The sequence below is a fragment of the Camellia sinensis genome, chromosome 13 (genome assembly GCF_055761805.1).
Source record: "Camellia sinensis isolate YWXY chromosome 13, ASM5576180v1, whole genome shotgun sequence".
Taxonomy (NCBI): Eukaryota; Viridiplantae; Streptophyta; class Magnoliopsida; order Ericales; family Theaceae; genus Camellia; species Camellia sinensis.
The window spans coordinates 19,907,966-19,923,989 of NC_138973.1; the positions used below are offsets into that span (position 1 = coordinate 19,907,966).

At 35.8% G+C, this 16,024-nt stretch overlaps 2 protein-coding genes across 6 annotated transcripts; one reads left to right on the forward strand and one right to left on the reverse strand.

The window, feature by feature from the left end:
- The first annotated feature begins 4,728 nt into the window (after nt 1–4,728).
- On the forward strand, nt 4,729–9,699 carry LOC114258269 (uncharacterized). Of its 4 annotated transcripts, none has more exons than XR_014348461.1 (5): nt 4,729–5,181; nt 6,725–7,687; nt 7,787–7,979; nt 8,078–8,143; nt 9,230–9,699. XR_014348461.1 is itself a non-coding variant. In XM_082901677.1 (2 exons), exons 1-2 carry the CDS (start codon nt 4,879–4,881, stop codon nt 7,721–7,723), a joined length of 1,302 nt encoding a protein of 433 aa, XP_082757803.1. In that variant the 5' UTR covers nt 4,729–4,878; the 3' UTR covers nt 7,724–7,975. The 4 variants fall into 4 exon arrangements, 1 of the variants encoding a protein (XP_082757803.1); XR_014348462.1 differs by having other exon boundaries at nt 8,081–8,143; XR_014348460.1 differs by having other exon boundaries at nt 7,787–8,143.
- LOC114258279 (Peroxisomal membrane 22 kDa (Mpv17/PMP22) family protein) lies at nt 8,956–15,644 on the reverse strand. 2 transcript variants are annotated; one of them, XR_014348463.1, is made up of 5 exons: nt 15,379–15,644; nt 13,384–13,475; nt 10,630–11,037; nt 10,038–10,166; nt 8,956–9,449 (listed from the first exon to the last, which is right to left on the reverse strand). XR_014348463.1 is itself a non-coding variant. In XM_028198197.2 (4 exons), exons 1-4 carry the CDS (start codon nt 15,532–15,534, stop codon nt 9,209–9,211), a joined length of 897 nt encoding a protein of 298 aa, XP_028053998.1. In that variant the 5' UTR covers nt 15,535–15,644; the 3' UTR covers nt 8,956–9,208. The 2 variants fall into 2 exon arrangements, 1 of the variants encoding a protein (XP_028053998.1); XM_028198197.2 differs by lacking the exon at nt 10,038–10,166.
- Between the last annotated feature and the right edge of the window lie 380 nt (nt 15,645–16,024).

Below are 16,024 nucleotides of genomic sequence, written 5' to 3' on the forward strand. Positions count from 1 at the left end.
AATGGGTCGTCTCTGGGCTTTGACATTCACTCCCGTCATTGTTATGACTTTCGAGTTCTGTCAAAGAGGGGCAACTGTAGACACCCCATTTTTGACCGTCCTCAAGACTTGGACGTCATCGTTTGAACACCCGGTGATCATCCATGTTTGTGTTCATTTGGAGTTCCCGGAGGTCTCAGCTACGCACCTTGCCTCAGGATCTCCGAACTCGACTGTTTAGTGATTGGTTTTGCACCAAACACTTGTGTTTTGCCTTGGAGAGGCAGGGAATGCCTTGTGAGGCATCTCCACACATCACCGGCCATGGCCAGAGGCCACCGGCTGGTGTTTTGTTGCCATCGGCAATATATATTGCCGGTCGGCACTGTTTGTTGCCGGTCGGCACTCCTTTTTTACAAAATGGCAATTTTGAGCAGTCGATTACTGTTCATCTACTTTTACAGATATTTTAAGACAGCTGTATGTCATTTTGTTCCCCTCCATACACGTGTGTGGAGGGATGGACCCCTTGTTAGCTTACCTTGTAAGCTTTACAAGATTGGCTCCTCTATAAGAGGAGCCCTCCCCTCTTGGCTCTAGGTTAGAAATTTTGGAGAGAAAATTGGTGTGAGAGCTCTGGTTTTAGGTTTAGGGTTTGATATATATTCTATCTCTATACCTCTCTCTCATTTAGCCTTTGTGTGTGTTTAAGTGTGTTTGTGTCTTACTATTGCACACAAACACATAGTGTTACACCTTTGCTTGATTTCTTAAAGGACCAGAGGTTGTTCTTGAGGTTCTTGAGCTGTTTTGAGCTCAAAGAAGCTGTTGGAGCCTCATCTTTGAAGAAAGACAACAAGGGTAAGAAACTAGTCCCATTTTACCCCATTTTTGCATTGTATTTTTACCTATCTTGAAATTGTTTTTTGGCTTTGCATATAATACAAAAAAGTTCTGTTTTTAGGCCCTCTAAATAGTTTATTTAGGGTGCTTTGTTGTTTGAGGTTGTTTGACCCCTCCTAAGCTTTGTAAGGCTCCATTTTATGCTATTTTGAGTGAGCTCCGAGACCTTGGTGTTTGGGCCTCCTCACCACTGAAATCTTGAGAGATTTCAGAGGTGAGGATGGTGCCTTGAGGTCCCGAGAAGGAGAGGGTCACCCCCTCTCCTTGTTGTCCTTGAAATGGACCATTTTTGGCCTCTTGAAGGAGCACCTAGCTAAGCTTCATGTTGGTCATGCCTTGGCTGCTTTTTGTGCTTATTATGTCATAATATGCCTCTATTTTTTGTTGGTTTTGGCACACCATGCATGCTTAGCATACCTACCTTGTAATGCCACTTTGTTGCCTTAACATGCCTTAGGTTGTAAACCCTTGTTCAAGCATGTTTTAGGCTTAGCTTTGTGAAGCTTTTGTGCATATTTTGCCATGTTTAAAGTCTGTCCTAGGTTGTTTGGGTCGGCTTTGGCATGCTTAGTATAGCCCCTTTGCATTCCGGCTTGTTGGCCTTAAGTGTGTGAATGTATAGCATGACATTCTTGCATTGATTTAATGGTTTGGCATCATTTATAGCATCATTTCAGTCCACTTAGCATGCTTATATGCTTGCATTTCATGGCCCTTTTGATGCTTCAAGAGTTGGTGTTTCATGCTCCATGTTTATGCCATTGTGTATGCCTCTAGGATTAGGTCATTTAGATGCCATCTAAGTGGTTCTTGAGGCTTACTTTTGCATGATTCGGGACTGTTTTGATTCAATTTGGTCATTTGCTTCATGAGTCATATGGCCATGTTCTAGGTACTTGGGTTTGGTTGCATGTATAGCTTGCATTGGTAGGTTAATTTGGCATCATTTCCTACATGTTTTCAAGGCTTATAATACATGTCATATGTCCATGATTACCCCCTTTTAAGTGCGCTTAAAAGTAGTCCTTTGATGCTTAAGCGTTTAGGCCTTAACATGTGCATGTGTGTATGTGTGTTTGGTTCCATTTTCTTAAGCTTTTGGCCATTGTTTTGGGCCTATTTAGAACTGCCCAAATCATGTTTAAGCCCATACTTTGCTAGCTTGCATGCTTACCTTGCATGTTGTTTGCATGCTTGCATGCACATCTTGCATTTTCATGTTGCATCCTTAGCTTGCATGCCTAGGTCGCATTGCATCTAGCATGTATGTCTTGTTCCTTGATCTAGTGATAGGAATTGGACTTTGGTTTGTTGGTTTGTATTGCATTTGACATCAAAATGTGCACACTTGGTCCCTTGGGCCATCACGCATGGAAATACACGATTGATGGTTCGAGAACCAAGGAGCATGCCCCTTTGAGTCACTAACATGATAAGGGACATGATTGGTGCATATATGGCTTGAATTGTATTGCCATGCTCTGCCTTGCCCTCTGTTACTGTCAATTGCAGATTCTGCAGAAACTTTCTGCCGACCGGCAGTGCTATGTGCCGACTGGCAATCTTTCCATGGCCGATGGATGCATTCACAGCCAGTGATTTCATGCCACTGCCGGTGGTCATTCTATTCAGCCGGTGGTGTCTCCTAATGTCCAGGGAAGCAATCCTGAGACTTTGGCAGTCTTCAGAGGAGCATAGCAGGGAAAACAAAGGCAACCTATGCATGGCAATGCACTTCCGAGCAAGACCCGAGCATGCGCGCATCGAACTCTCTTCCCGAGGTGGTTTACTGTTTTTCCTAGCTTAGTTAGTTTGTTAACTAATTAGGTAATTTGTAATAATTAATTAGCTAGGTTAGTGAATTCGTTATTTAATCTGTATTATTTATTTGGTCCCTCCAAGCGAGGGCGAACCTGTAATAAGTGTGGGTGCGTGTGTGTGCATGTCTTCCAATCCCCACTTCTTTCTTCCCTTTTACTTACCTGTTTATGATGGTTAGTAATAGGACATGTTAAAATTAGCATACCTTATGGTATGCATGCGTGCATCCATCCATTGGTCTTGCATGCACCGGGCTCGGTACATCACTCTAACTGCATTTATACTTCGATTCCAAATTGAATACGTGATTAGTTGTAGCATTTCACATGTCATTATAGATTAGCCGAGCCTATCTTAATCGTATTCTGTATGTGTTGCATTAGCCACTTTAACATAAACTAGGATCACGCATGATTACTAACTAGTTTATTGTTTTGACACGGAGTACGATGTAAGTATTTATGTTTTAGCATCCTCGCATGTGTGTGGGTGTTACCATGATAGTATGATTACCATGTGGCTAGATGCTTATGTGATAAACTGTTTGGATGCCTATGGGTGAAGGTTGGGTTGCCCGAGTTGGAATAACTCATTGAAATCCATGTTTTTTAGCCTACTTGCGAGTAGCAAATTCCAAAACGTTTTCCAAAACAAATGGATATGCAATGTTTTTTCCCAAATTAGGCAATCTAGTGTATACTTATTTGCTGCGCGCATAACATAGTAATTCTAGGCTAATAAATGGAATAAGAACACATAACGTTTTCAAAAACAGATATCACGGTTAGTAGAGGCCGATCTTCGGATCGGGCGAGAAGGGGTGCTCATAGCTGACCTTCCCCCAATCGTACCCTAGCTCCCGAGCCGAGGCAACTCTGGTGATGACGGACATGTGGCCTTCGGCACCGAGTCAGGGTTTCCTAAATTCCCCCATAAAAAATATTTAGGTGGCGACTCTGTATCTGACAAAGCAGTCCATGTTTGGCACTTCTTTTTCTAAAAATCTGTTTTCTTAAAACGATTTGCCAGATTTGGACTCTTTGGTTCAGATTTAGAACCGTGACATCAAATTGAGTCCGAACTGTAGAGAGGCCCCACGCGGGCGCGTCTACAATGGGATTTGGAATCATTCTTATATCATTTTCTTGTACTGGGCCAGATCCACCAATTTGCATGGCTTCACTGTTAAGTACTGAGTCGAATTGTAATTGGCTTGTCCAAAATATGTAGCCAATAGTCCTATATTTGTGGGACTATGTTATCCCATGGAGGGTGTGGGATAGAAACCATGGGATAACTCATCCCATGGGATTAGCTAATAAAATTACATTTTTGCCCTATGATATTTAATTATGTATTATATTTAGTAAAATTTAATAAAATTTAAATGTCTCAATTTAAAAATAAAATAATTTTTTTTAATTTTTATTTTTGTTTTATTTATTTAATTTTTTAAAATAATTTTTTATTGATATTTTATTTTAAAATTTTGTTTATATTTTATTTAATTTCATTATTTAAATTTTAATAGATTTTTTATTTTATTTCATTATTTAATTATTATTATTTAAAATAAATTTATTTAAAATTTTAATTAAAAAGTAACATATATTTTTATTGATATTTAATTTTTTTTAAAATAAATTTATTTAATTTTTCAAAAAATAAAATAAAATAAAATAAATTTTTATTTAATCTAGCTAAAAATAATTAAAATATTAAAGTTATGTTTAATATTACTATTACTTAGTAAATAATTGAAAAGGATAAAATAGTTATTTAAGCATTTATCCCTCTCCATAATATCCGAAACAAACATTGGATTCACTAAAAATAGTCAAATCCAGACATCTAATTCTACGACTAAACAAATATAGGATACAAATCCAGTCAAATCAAATAGTCCGAAGATAATATATCACAGGACTAATAGTTCGATGATTACAATCTTTTTTTTATCCAGTCCATCTAAACAAACACACCCTAAAAGTTTTATATGCCGATCAAGAGAGAGAGAGGAAAAAAAAAATATATATATATATATATATATTGGAAACTGGAAAACTGTGGTCCGTATAGCCAAATCGCTGCAACCAAACACTCCCTATATCACAAATTCTTGTTGAATTGAAAAGAAAACAGAAGTTGGAACAAAGAAAGAAACAGAGAAAGAAAATGGCGTTGGTTTGTAGAACTAGGGTTTTTGTATCAGTGGTGGCGAGAAAGGGACTGTGGTTGAGTCGTCGACCCCAATCGTTTCTGCCAATTCCATGGAAGAACTGTTGTGGTCTGATTCGATTCCACAGCAATTCGTCGAGCTCGTCTCTGGTCACGAGATTGATTGAAGCACCAAACTCACGCATCAAAGCTACACTCGATGCCGAGGAGGACAACGATTTGACACTCAAAAGCTTCGACTTTTCATGGGATGCCCTTCTCGACTCTCTCTTCTCTTCCTCTCCTCACAAAGCTCGGCTGGTAATTGCTACTCTCTCTCTCTCTCTCTCTCTCTCTCTCTCTCTCTCACACACACACACACACATATAATTTGAATCTCAATCCATTTGTACAATTTGATTTCGACCCATTGTCTCTGTGTCTGTAGGCTGTGTTGGGATATTTTTGATTTGTCTGGGTAAAGGAAAAGGAAAAGAGAAAAGATAAGAAAATGAAGTTGCGTAAAGTAAAATATATTTTTTTTCCCATTACATTTAGTTGGGTTATAAAGAGTAGATGGAAATGATAGGAATTTCTCAAAAAGAAAATAACATTTTTGTTTGGATTTGTTTGAGGAAGGAAAGTAAAAGGGAAAAGATAAGAAAATGAAGGCAAATTGAAATTTTCTTTTTCGCTATATTTGGTTGGGTTTTAAATAGGAGAAGAAAATGATAGGAATTTGTAGATAAATTTTAAAAAAATAAAAAATAAAATAAAATAAAATAAAAACATTTTTTTGTTTGGATTTGTATTGGGAATGGAAAAGAGAAGTTGAAAGATAAGAAAATGAAGTGCAGTAAACTATTTTTCCCCTTATATTTAGTTGGGTAATGAAGAGGAGAATAAAGAGGAGATGAAAAAAATATTTAGTTGGTAGATTTCCAATGTACCCAAAAAATAAGGAGGAGAAGAAAATGATAGGAATTTGTTAAAAATATATATTTTTGGTCTTTCAAACATAGCATTAGTTGGTGAAGTTGTGGAAGCAGAGTATCAGCCAAAAAGAAAAAAGAAAATTTTAATTAAATTTGATGTTATTAGGTATGTTGAAATGGGTATACTAACTAATGGTATAATAGTATTACTCTATAGGTGATTTGTTAGAAAAGTAATAAGGTAAATTGGCTCTTTGAATTCATTTTGATGGGGAAAAAATGAAGTGGATAATAATGATTCATATCTTTGTAATTTAGTTAGTTTAGCCAACAGTGTTCATTTAATAAATCATTTTCTTACATATAATAAATCATTCTTCTGCTCCAGTTCTTGTTCAGCTTGAGAGGAGATCAAATCCTCCATTTGGATTGTCCTCTATCCCCGTCTCAAACACTCTCTCTACCACATGATCCATGTAAGAGAATTTGTTATGTATCATGTGGTACAAAGGGGCTGGGATTGAGGGACGGAAGAAATGGGATAGGGGATCCGTGTGTGCTTGAGAGAGCAACCACACATCGTCAAAAAATTTGTTCAAATTTATTAAACATTGAATTCGACATTTAGTTTCTAGAAATGTTTTTTTCTTTTTTTTTTTCTTATTAATTATGAATGCCAAGTGTTGTTAGTATTGCAATTTATGTGCTTAAAATATCAATTTTCGTGGTATTTACAGCCCATGCATGCCCAACTTTTGAATTTCATAAGCAATCTTGTTTTTTTCCCTTGAACTTTTATGTGAAAGTGAAGTTATCTTTTTCACATAATGAATGAGTAAATAACTGAAACTTCGTGTGCAGAACTCTGTCATACAACATTTCATATAACCAAGTTAACAAATACACAACTGTTTGCTTAATTTAGACAGGTGTTGGAATGGAGATTAGAGAAAATACTAAAAGATAAAGAAAGAAATCCTGGTTGTTACTCTGAGCTCATATCTATGTGTGGAAAGATTAAAAATGTTCCGCTTGCAATGCAAGTGTTTACTTCAATGGAGGCCAATGGAATTGAACCCACCTCTGGCATTTTCAATGCACTTATATTGACTTGCTTGTCTTCAGCTAATGTGATAACAGCACTAAGCTTATATGAAGTAATGGAGAACTCAGATGGCTACAAACCCAATTCTGAGACTTATAATGCTTTCATTTCGGCATTTGCAAACTTGGGAAATGATAAGGCTATGCAAGCTTGGTACTCGGCCAGAAATACTGCTGGGTTTTCTGCTGATCTTCAGACATACAAATCTCTCATTTCCGGTTTTGCCAAATTGAAAAAATACGATGCTGTTGAAAGTTTTTATGAAGAAATGGTGTTATCAGGAATCACACCTAATGTACCCATATTGGAAATGGTACTTGGGGGGATTTGTGAGCAGAGAAATCTCATCAAAATTAAAGATTTTTTGAAATTTATTCTGGATGGTGGGTGGAAGATTAATGGGATCATGGCTGAGAAGCTTGTGGGGTTGTATTATGATCTTGGGAAAGTGGAAGAGATGGAGGAGATGCTAACTACATTGATGAAATCCAGTCAAGGTCTAAAAACTTTATCACCAGTGCACCTTGGGATTATAAGGATGTATGCTATGTTGGATAGATTGGACGATGTTGAATACTCTGTTGGGAGGATGTTGAGACAAGGGATATCCTTTAAATGCCCAGAGGATGTGGACAAGGTAATCTGTTCGTACTTCAGGCAGGCAGCTTATGATAGACTAGAATTGTTTTTGGAATGTATAAGAAGCTCTTTCAAGCTCACGAGATCTAATTATGATTTGTTGGTTGCTGGCTATCGAAGAGCAGGCTTATCTGTGAAGTTGGATGTGGTAATGAATGATATGAAGCTAGCTGGATTTTTGTAGTTTCTTGAATCAAGCTAGAAAGTCTTTATGTTCTTATATGTTCTTTCTTCTATTTAAGCACAGATTTGGACTCAATGGAATTTAATCCAATGGGATGTTTATGAAGCTATGTCCAAACATTGTCTAAGTTTGTCAACCACCTGCCATGCTCAAATTTATGAAGACAGTCATGGAAGTTCTTGGGGGTCAATGTGCGGCTGAGCTTTCTGGCTCTATAATATGAATGGATGAAAGCTTACATTTTGCTCTTAATCAGGTTACTGGGGGTGCTGGAGGAAGAGGGTTTTGTCAAGTTCAAATTTTCTTGCTTCATCTTTCGGGTCTTAATTGTTTGCTTCTATCTATTGGTTTTAGTAGGACATAAGAGAGGACATTTGCTTCCCAGTTGCCAAGTTCTTTCCATAACATGTTTGGTGCAAGGTAAATATTGATGGTTTTAGTTATATATATACTATTACCCAGGCAAAATGTTATTTAGCATTCTATTGAAGGTGTTTGATTAAACCAAATATCAAAGATTCAATATGATAATGAAATAACCCCCTTTTCAAGAGTTTCTCAAATTTGTACTTCATGATTATTTTAGATGAAATTATATTTCTTCAAAAATATTCTCCTGTTTTTAGATGAAGTTGAAAACATGCGGGGAAAAAAATTTAAATTATGTAAGAATTTGGATGGGGCTGCCAACATATTTACAAAAATAATAATAATAATAATAATAATAAATAAATAAATAAATAAAAGAACGTTAATCCTTTATTAACATAGCTTGCCACTTGTTTAGGTTGCAAATTAATAGGCTTAATCTTGTTTTCTTAAATTTTGGCTCGAAAACTAGAGGTACAAATAAATAGACAAGTTAACGGAAATGGAGGGAGGATTTTGATTGTTATAAAGTTTTAAAAAAATTAACAATGTAAGATTTAATTTGTGACAAGTGTGTAATCTTAGAGTTTTTTTTGTAATTTCTCTTGGATTATGTTCGATCCCAGGCCAATTAATGTCTATTCTCGTTCTATAACTATGGTCATGACAAATACTCAATTAGGGCTAATATTTCACTGATACTTGTGTGATTTCTCATTCGGCTGTTCTACTATTTTTTAAATATAATAAATTTTACACTTACGCCTAATTTGTTGCATAATACATGGAAACACAGATGTAATTTCTCATATTGAATTGATGACACTATTTTCTTTATTATATTTTGTTTGAACATGAGATTGTAAACACGAATGGTAAGATTCAATAAATGACATGAGATTGTAAATAATTTTTAATACACAAATGTTTCTGCATTAAATGGGCCTTCCATTCTACAACCAAGAGATTACCCATGCATGTTCAAGCCATATAAATTTTTGACAACATGTTTCAGCTTTCAAAACAATAATTTTTTATTTTTATTTTCTAGAGAGAGTGAGAAAGATGGCCACAAATAGTGTGAAATTAATGATAATATTGGCGGTGTTGACATTGCTATCTGTAATTTTTGTTCAGGCTGATCATGGTGGTTGCAGTACAAAGTTCACAGCTGCAGGGTGTGCTCTCTTGAAACAACCTGTGCTTTTCAACGATTGTATAAAAGGATGCAAACCTGATCTTGCCTCCTCCTCCTCCTTCTCCACCACCACCTCCGGCGAATGGGACTTGAGGAAATAGCTGGTATTTTCTGATGTTGCAGGTAATTCTCAAAATGAGTCCAGGTCTCCAGCAAACCCTTAATTCAAATAAAAATTTGGGCATTAGTGTCTACGATGTTGATACAAACAAGTCTTTTCGGATGAATTGCAAATGGAAGTCTTTGTTTGTTGTGCGAAGAAATCTTCACATAAATGATGAGATTGGATTGTGCTGGAAGGATAACCAATTGCAGTTCACCAAGTTTGGATGAGAAATAAACAATCTGATGTACATTGAAATAGACTGTGTTTGAAACAGTAATAATAAGATCTGGTTAGTTTGTCTTATCTGAGCTGAAAGTTCAATAAATGCTTATTGCCTGGTTTTAGTTTGGTTTAATGCATAAGCTTTGGTACAGAAGTTTGTGTCTTTAGATTTAAAAGGAAAATGCAGTGTGCTTTTTGATCGCTAGTTGTCGGTTTTTATCAAAAACGTGGCAAACCAAACTCTTTAACAAATACAGAAAATGCAAACTGAAGATTCACACACGAAAAAACAAAAAAAAATAAAGAAGGATTACTATTATTCACCAACAAGATGAATATTCGTGTTTCGGTTTTAATTATCAAAATTTTTGGAAACAAAAACGTTACCAAACAAGCAAACAAGGCTGCCTTTTTCTCACCTCTTAGGTCAGTTACACACTAATTTTCATCTAATGTTGTGTATGACTCTGAATTTCACTTGTGGTTCTTTTTGCCCATATGCAATCTGACTGATGGCTTTGTATGCCCCAATGTCAAACCATTATCTTCTGTTACAGTCTCAAAAGGATATGCAGCAATTAATACAGACCGTTGTGTTTGAAATTTTTTATTAAAAAAAAAAAAAAAAGGAATAAAAATTTAGTGCATGAGACTTCTACTTAAAAAAAAAAAGGAAAAAGAGAGAGAATAGCGAAGGAAAAATAAAAAGGAAGTCTGAAACATTATTCAATTGATTTGATACAGAAGCAAAGCAAAATCTCAACACCAAGGAGCACATAAAGTCTGAAGATCTTTATTCCAAAATGGTTTCAGAACACTTGAATGCTAGCCGCCTCAAATTTGAAGTTAAAACCAGAAAAATAACCTTGCTAACAATTTCAAAAGTTGCCATTTTTCAAAATTTTACTTAACATTTTCTTAGTTTTCTCCGACACCTATTTTCCAACGCGGTCACCAAGTCCTTGGGACCAAAAAAAAAAAAAAAACAATGTTTGGGCGAGAAAGATTTACCCGCCTTGGCCTTCTTGCTCCTTTATAGTCGTTGGTAAAGATTTGAACCATTGTTTCCAAGCAGCATCTTGTTGTTGCTCAACCCATGATAGGAAACAGCTATCTAACAAGCAGAAGAAGTTTACGTAGAGGAGTTGGTACCTCACAGGGATGAATCGGAAATTTGCAACCTGAAGAATCGGCCATATGGCACCCTCCAAAATGAGGGCTGGGACAAAGTCCCTCTTCACATCTTCCTTCACTTGAGTGGCGCTCTTTCCAGCAGAAAAACCCATGTAAGTGAAAAACACGAGCAAATCCAAGGGCCCGAAAATGATCCCATCAATGATCACTTTACTAGCGACGAATCGGAGTGATTTCGGCTGTAATTGAAGTCGGGACTTCATAAGCCTATCCAGAGCTTCATACCTACAAGGGAGAAAAACATGGTTCTGTAGGAGAAAATTTGATCTAAATAAATTTTACCACCCTGGTAATGACATTTTAAAATGGAGTTCTGCCAAAGTCACAGATATAAAGACATTCCTTTGTAGAAGAAATTTTTTTGTGTAACCAGTACACTAAGGTGATGTATACCCCACACACCACCTCAGTGTACCAGTTACACAAAATACCACCTCCCCATGTAGAGGGCCAATTAGGGTTGCCCTCAAGTTTCAACACTTGACATGGTATGTTCCACACACAAACTGTAACATGACCAGTTGTGCAGATACAACCAAAACAATAGAAAACTAAGAATTACCTATTTCTGACTGTTCAAAGTTTTTGGTTAACAAACTACGAAATCCAAGGCGCCATGTATTTTGTGGTCAAACATCACTTGCAATAATCAACAGGCTAATTATCACGCAAGTAACATACAAATTACTGAAAAATCCAGAATAAATATGGTAACGATGAGGATTTCACTGTATTCAATATGTTTGGATTTCATTTTAAGCTACAGAAACACAAAATGGCAACTTGTTTAGGTATTATGGAATTTAAACCAGTCCGTTGAATAATATTTAAATGCACAGGTTCACGTGAAGATATGGAGGCGTCTATAATCATCAAAAAACAAAAACTGTTCAAACCGTTAGCTTTCTTTCAGTAACACATATAATGGCTTCAAGTTAGTGAAGTTCTGGAAGATTGGCTAGTGCGATGGACCATATTGCTAAATTTGTGAAAGTGGTTTATAATAATCATATATGGTGGAGACTTGATGAAACTAGGTGACCAAGAGATCCATGAGGACCTCTGAAGTTTCTTTGATGCTTATATGGATGACACGTGAAGAATTTTCAGGCACAAAACGTGGGCATCAAAACCTTTTCCCTATCCATCAATAATCAACTGCAGTATATCTTACACAAGATTTCCAGGTTTTTCTGCCATTTCCACCTTACAAGGATCAAAATAACTTTTCAAAGAACTTCATTTAGCAAGTTAAAGATTCCAATGCCAGACAAATAACAATTAGTACCAATACCGTAGTACTTACTTTCAATTATTTAAATTATCCAAAACAGAGGGAGGGGACACAGAGATAAAAAGTACTCTTTAATTTGTTTGATGTTTTTATAAATTGTACACAAGCTCCTCAATAATTCTATAACTTTCTCCTCAGTAATTCTATCACAGGTGCAGTTGTCATAACCAAATCACCATCTTCCAACATCCGTAGTTGGGCCCAAAAACCATAAAGAAGGAAAATGAGTATTAAAAAAAAAAAAAAAATAGAAAAGCTAAAGGACCTTTAACTGCAAACAAAAACAAAACAAGAGTTCCTTCCATGTTGACTATTCTCTCCCCCACCCCCAACCAATACAGAGAACATAAAACAAAAACAAAAAGCAAACAACAAAAAATCAAAACAAAACAACTTCAGCCCCAAACAAACACAGCAAAAAAGAAATTCTTCCATGTTATCTTTCATGTTACCATTTGAGTAGCTATCTTATCATCACTATGACAAAATGATGGAAAGAAAATACTGGATTTGAGAGCTAAGAGAGAGAGAGATAAAAGAAAAGAAAATTCAAGCAATTTCTCTACAAGGCCATCGTTTTCCCTAGAAGTTCATTAGTATTCTTACTATTGTTATTATCATTGTACTTTTTGTCATTGTTAAGAGGCAAACGAACAAATTCAAGACATAAAGGCAATGCCAAGTGCAGTTTTATTAGGGAAGTGGTCACAAAGGTATGCTCTGGAAAGCGAGAGACTATGGAGAAGAATAGTGGCAGTTAAATATGGGAAGCCTTGCAGAGATTGGACCACCATGGAGGTAACTTCTTCATATGGAGTGGTGGTCCAGAAAGGAATAAGAAAGGGTTGGGATGAATTTGTGAAAAACATTCATTTTGTGGTGAGAAATGGGAATAGGGTTTAGTTGGGGTTCAATGTTTAGTGTGATGATATGCCCTGTAAACAGGGCATTCCCTCTGGTGTTTGGTATAGTGATGCATAAGGGAAGTGGTGGTTTGGGATGTGGTTCTCCAAAGATCTTTGTATGTTTGGGAGGTTGGGAGATGATGGAGTTCTTAGAAACCTTGTACAAGGTGCATATTGAGAGGATGAGATTAGAGGAGAGGAAAGGATAAGTATTTCAAAAGGGAATTACTTATCTAGAAAATCTACTATTTTAAAACGCTTTTCCTAGTGACTCTAGGGAAGCCCATACTAACCCACAACGAAAAGCTTCCCAAACTTAAAGTCCACAGGCAAATCAATTGTAAAAATTAAAAATGAAGAAGAAACACTAACCAGAAGTGGCCAACTGGTCCAACAAATCCAAACCCAAATAAGCTTGTGGTAGCTACTCGTCTCCAATTGAGTTTTAATTCTTCATCTTTATCCTGTCATATTAATGATAGATAATCATTCTATAAATCAAAGGAACTGATCAACAGTCAAGTGGGTAACCGTCCAGCCTGGTAATACGAACAAAGAAAACATTTTTCATCATATGATAAAAAAATAAAAAGTCCATGAATGTCATATTTTATTTTATTTTTAATAAATGAATGCCAATTTTTTTTGTAATTATATATAACTGACATAACAAGAACAAACAAAAAAATATTGAGAAAATATATTAACATAGAAACAGGAATACTGCTACATAAAAGAAATTCAAGAATTTGAAAGACCAATCCCAACTCAAACATTCATCCGTAATCCCAAGTCTGCTGATCTAGATTGTGCAGAAGCATAAAGGTCTTTCTACAATTCCCAAAACATTAAAAAGAATTCCTGTCAAACACCATGAATCAGTTTTCTTATACTGCCAAAGCTTTAAGTCCAACTGAGCCAATATGAGCACCTTGACAGTTGTTTCAGCACCAGATCACTCAAAAATAATAATCACAAAGAAGAAAACAATAAAAAGAAATACTTCTTTAGCATCTTATTGGCTGCATCCATGTTTTAGGAAATAGTAGTACAATTAAAAATCCCTAATAGGATTGTATGTAATGTAAGCATGGAAACCAGTACACCCTATGAAAGTTGTCAAAAAGTAACAGATTGGATATCAGTGACTCATCTTCTAAACATACCAGGAGCAAAGGGTTACAAGGTAAATCTATTGGATAACCTGAAAACTCTGTAATCTGTATACAAAGAGATCCTTAGAACCCAACAGAAAGTTGGAGATGTCAATGGTTTGAAATCTTTCAGTCAAATTCATTATTTAAAATATATATAAAGGGCAATGTAAGATGTTAAGTCTCACACCACAACACCCAGCAGTGTTGACTCATCAGTTTGGCATTCTATAATAAGTGGTCAAAAAGGTTTGAGAATACCAAACGCAACAAGTGGACTGAGGATACAACGTCTAGAATGTAAAGAACAAGTAAAATCACAGAATTAGTCAAAACGGCAACAAGCAAAGCAATGCAAGCCATCATCGAGCACGAGCAGCATTAATTATAGCTGCAGATTGTTTTATGTATATGATAAGAACCAATCCATCACTTCATGCAATGGGACTATTTCACTTGGGAAAGAAAACAAATTTCTACTTAGCTGCTTATGTGAATTTTTTGAAAAACAAGTATATAAAGCATAGATAAGATAAAATATGTTTAATTTTTCTTTTTTCTTTTAAAAGGCAGGAGCTGCCAAACACATCCCCCTCTGCCCTCCGCCCACCCAACAAAAGAGAGGGGTTGGGGGTTACCAAAATTAACATGATACTAGGGATTTTTAGTTAAGAAGAAGGTTATGGCTAATCCAAATACAATCCCCATAACCTAATCTCCCTCCAAGGATTGGGCCTTCCAGTCATTCATCACCATGCTTACCTATGCCAAATGATCAAAAGCAGTGAGGTATAGCTTTCAATGATTATATAAATCAAGCAACAATGTAAAAAAAATATGTGTGTGATAGAGATAGACAGAGATGTCATGAGGACAAACCCATGTCTAAACAGAGGGGATTGCTCACATCAACTACATCCAATTTTAGGTAGGGCACAAATGAATCATCCAATAAAGAGAGAAAACAATCGCAAGACCCAATAAAGAGAAGATTAGAGAAACCCATTAGACCAAACGATAAATGGACATCAAAATAACCCCTTCACCAGCACAAATGAATAAAGGAAAAAGTGAAAGAAAACAAAAGAAAGAGAGAAAATTAGCGATACCCATTATGCTCAAACACAGAATTAGGTCAAGAAACATATATATATATGGACATATATAGATGTAAAGAAGTGAGTTTTGTGGGAATTTATTGATGGGTACTTACGGAAATTTGAAGTGTTTTCTTGGCAGTAGAATAATGAGTGACGGTTTGAGCAGCAATATCGCCGCATCCCCAAATAATTCCTGAGCTGATGATCTGGGTCTTAACGGGATGCACTGCCAAGCAATTCTGATACCATTTCCATAGTTTCAACATCATCCAATTTGTGGAATTGGGGGGAGAGAGAGAGAGAGAGAGAGAGAGAAAAAAAAAGAATTCTGGGAGCTTTATGGCCTTTTTTATAATGTCTTGATTGATGATAGCTTAGTTGAATATTCTGGTTTTTTTAATTATGATTTAGCAAATTGTTATGTATTTTTTTATTTTTATAAGCAATGCTAAATATTTCAAATTTTATTCTGGTTACTTGTTTCAAATAATTTAATACTCTGATTCTTTTTATTTTTTAATATTCTGGTTACTTGTTTTGAATAATTTGAATCTTATTTTATTGGTCGTCTAACCAACCAACCAACCAATCGATAAAAAAATTGATCATTGTAATCAACAAGGGGATAACAATGATGAACAAATGTTTCAGTTATCCGAATAATCATTTGACCGGTCATCCGAACAATTAACGGGGGAACATAAATTCAAGCCATTGAGCCACCAAGGATTTCTGTTTTTTTATTTGGGAAGTTTTTAT

Excerpts from the sequence above, each read along its gene's own strand:
- LOC114258269 (XM_082901677.1), top strand. The coding sequence starts at position 4,879 with ATGGCGTTGGTTTGTAGAACTAGGGTTTTTGTATCAGTGGTGGCGAGA. Across the intron at positions 5,182-6,724 it reads CTCCTCACAAAGCTCGGCTG|GTGTTGGAATGGAGATTAGA; the intron begins GTAATTGCTACT and ends TAATTTAGACAG.
- LOC114258279 (XM_028198197.2), bottom strand. The coding sequence starts at position 15,534 with ATGATGTTGAAACTATGGAAATGGTATCAGAATTGCTTGGCAGTGCAT. Across the intron at positions 13,476-15,378 it reads AGAAAACACTTCAAATTTCC|GATAAAGATGAAGAATTAAA; the intron begins GTAAGTACCCAT and ends TTAATATGACAG. Across the intron at positions 9,450-10,629 it reads GAGCAAGAAGGCCAAGGCGG|GGTTTGCTGGAGACCTGGAC; the intron begins GTAAATCTTTCT and ends ATTTGAATTAAG.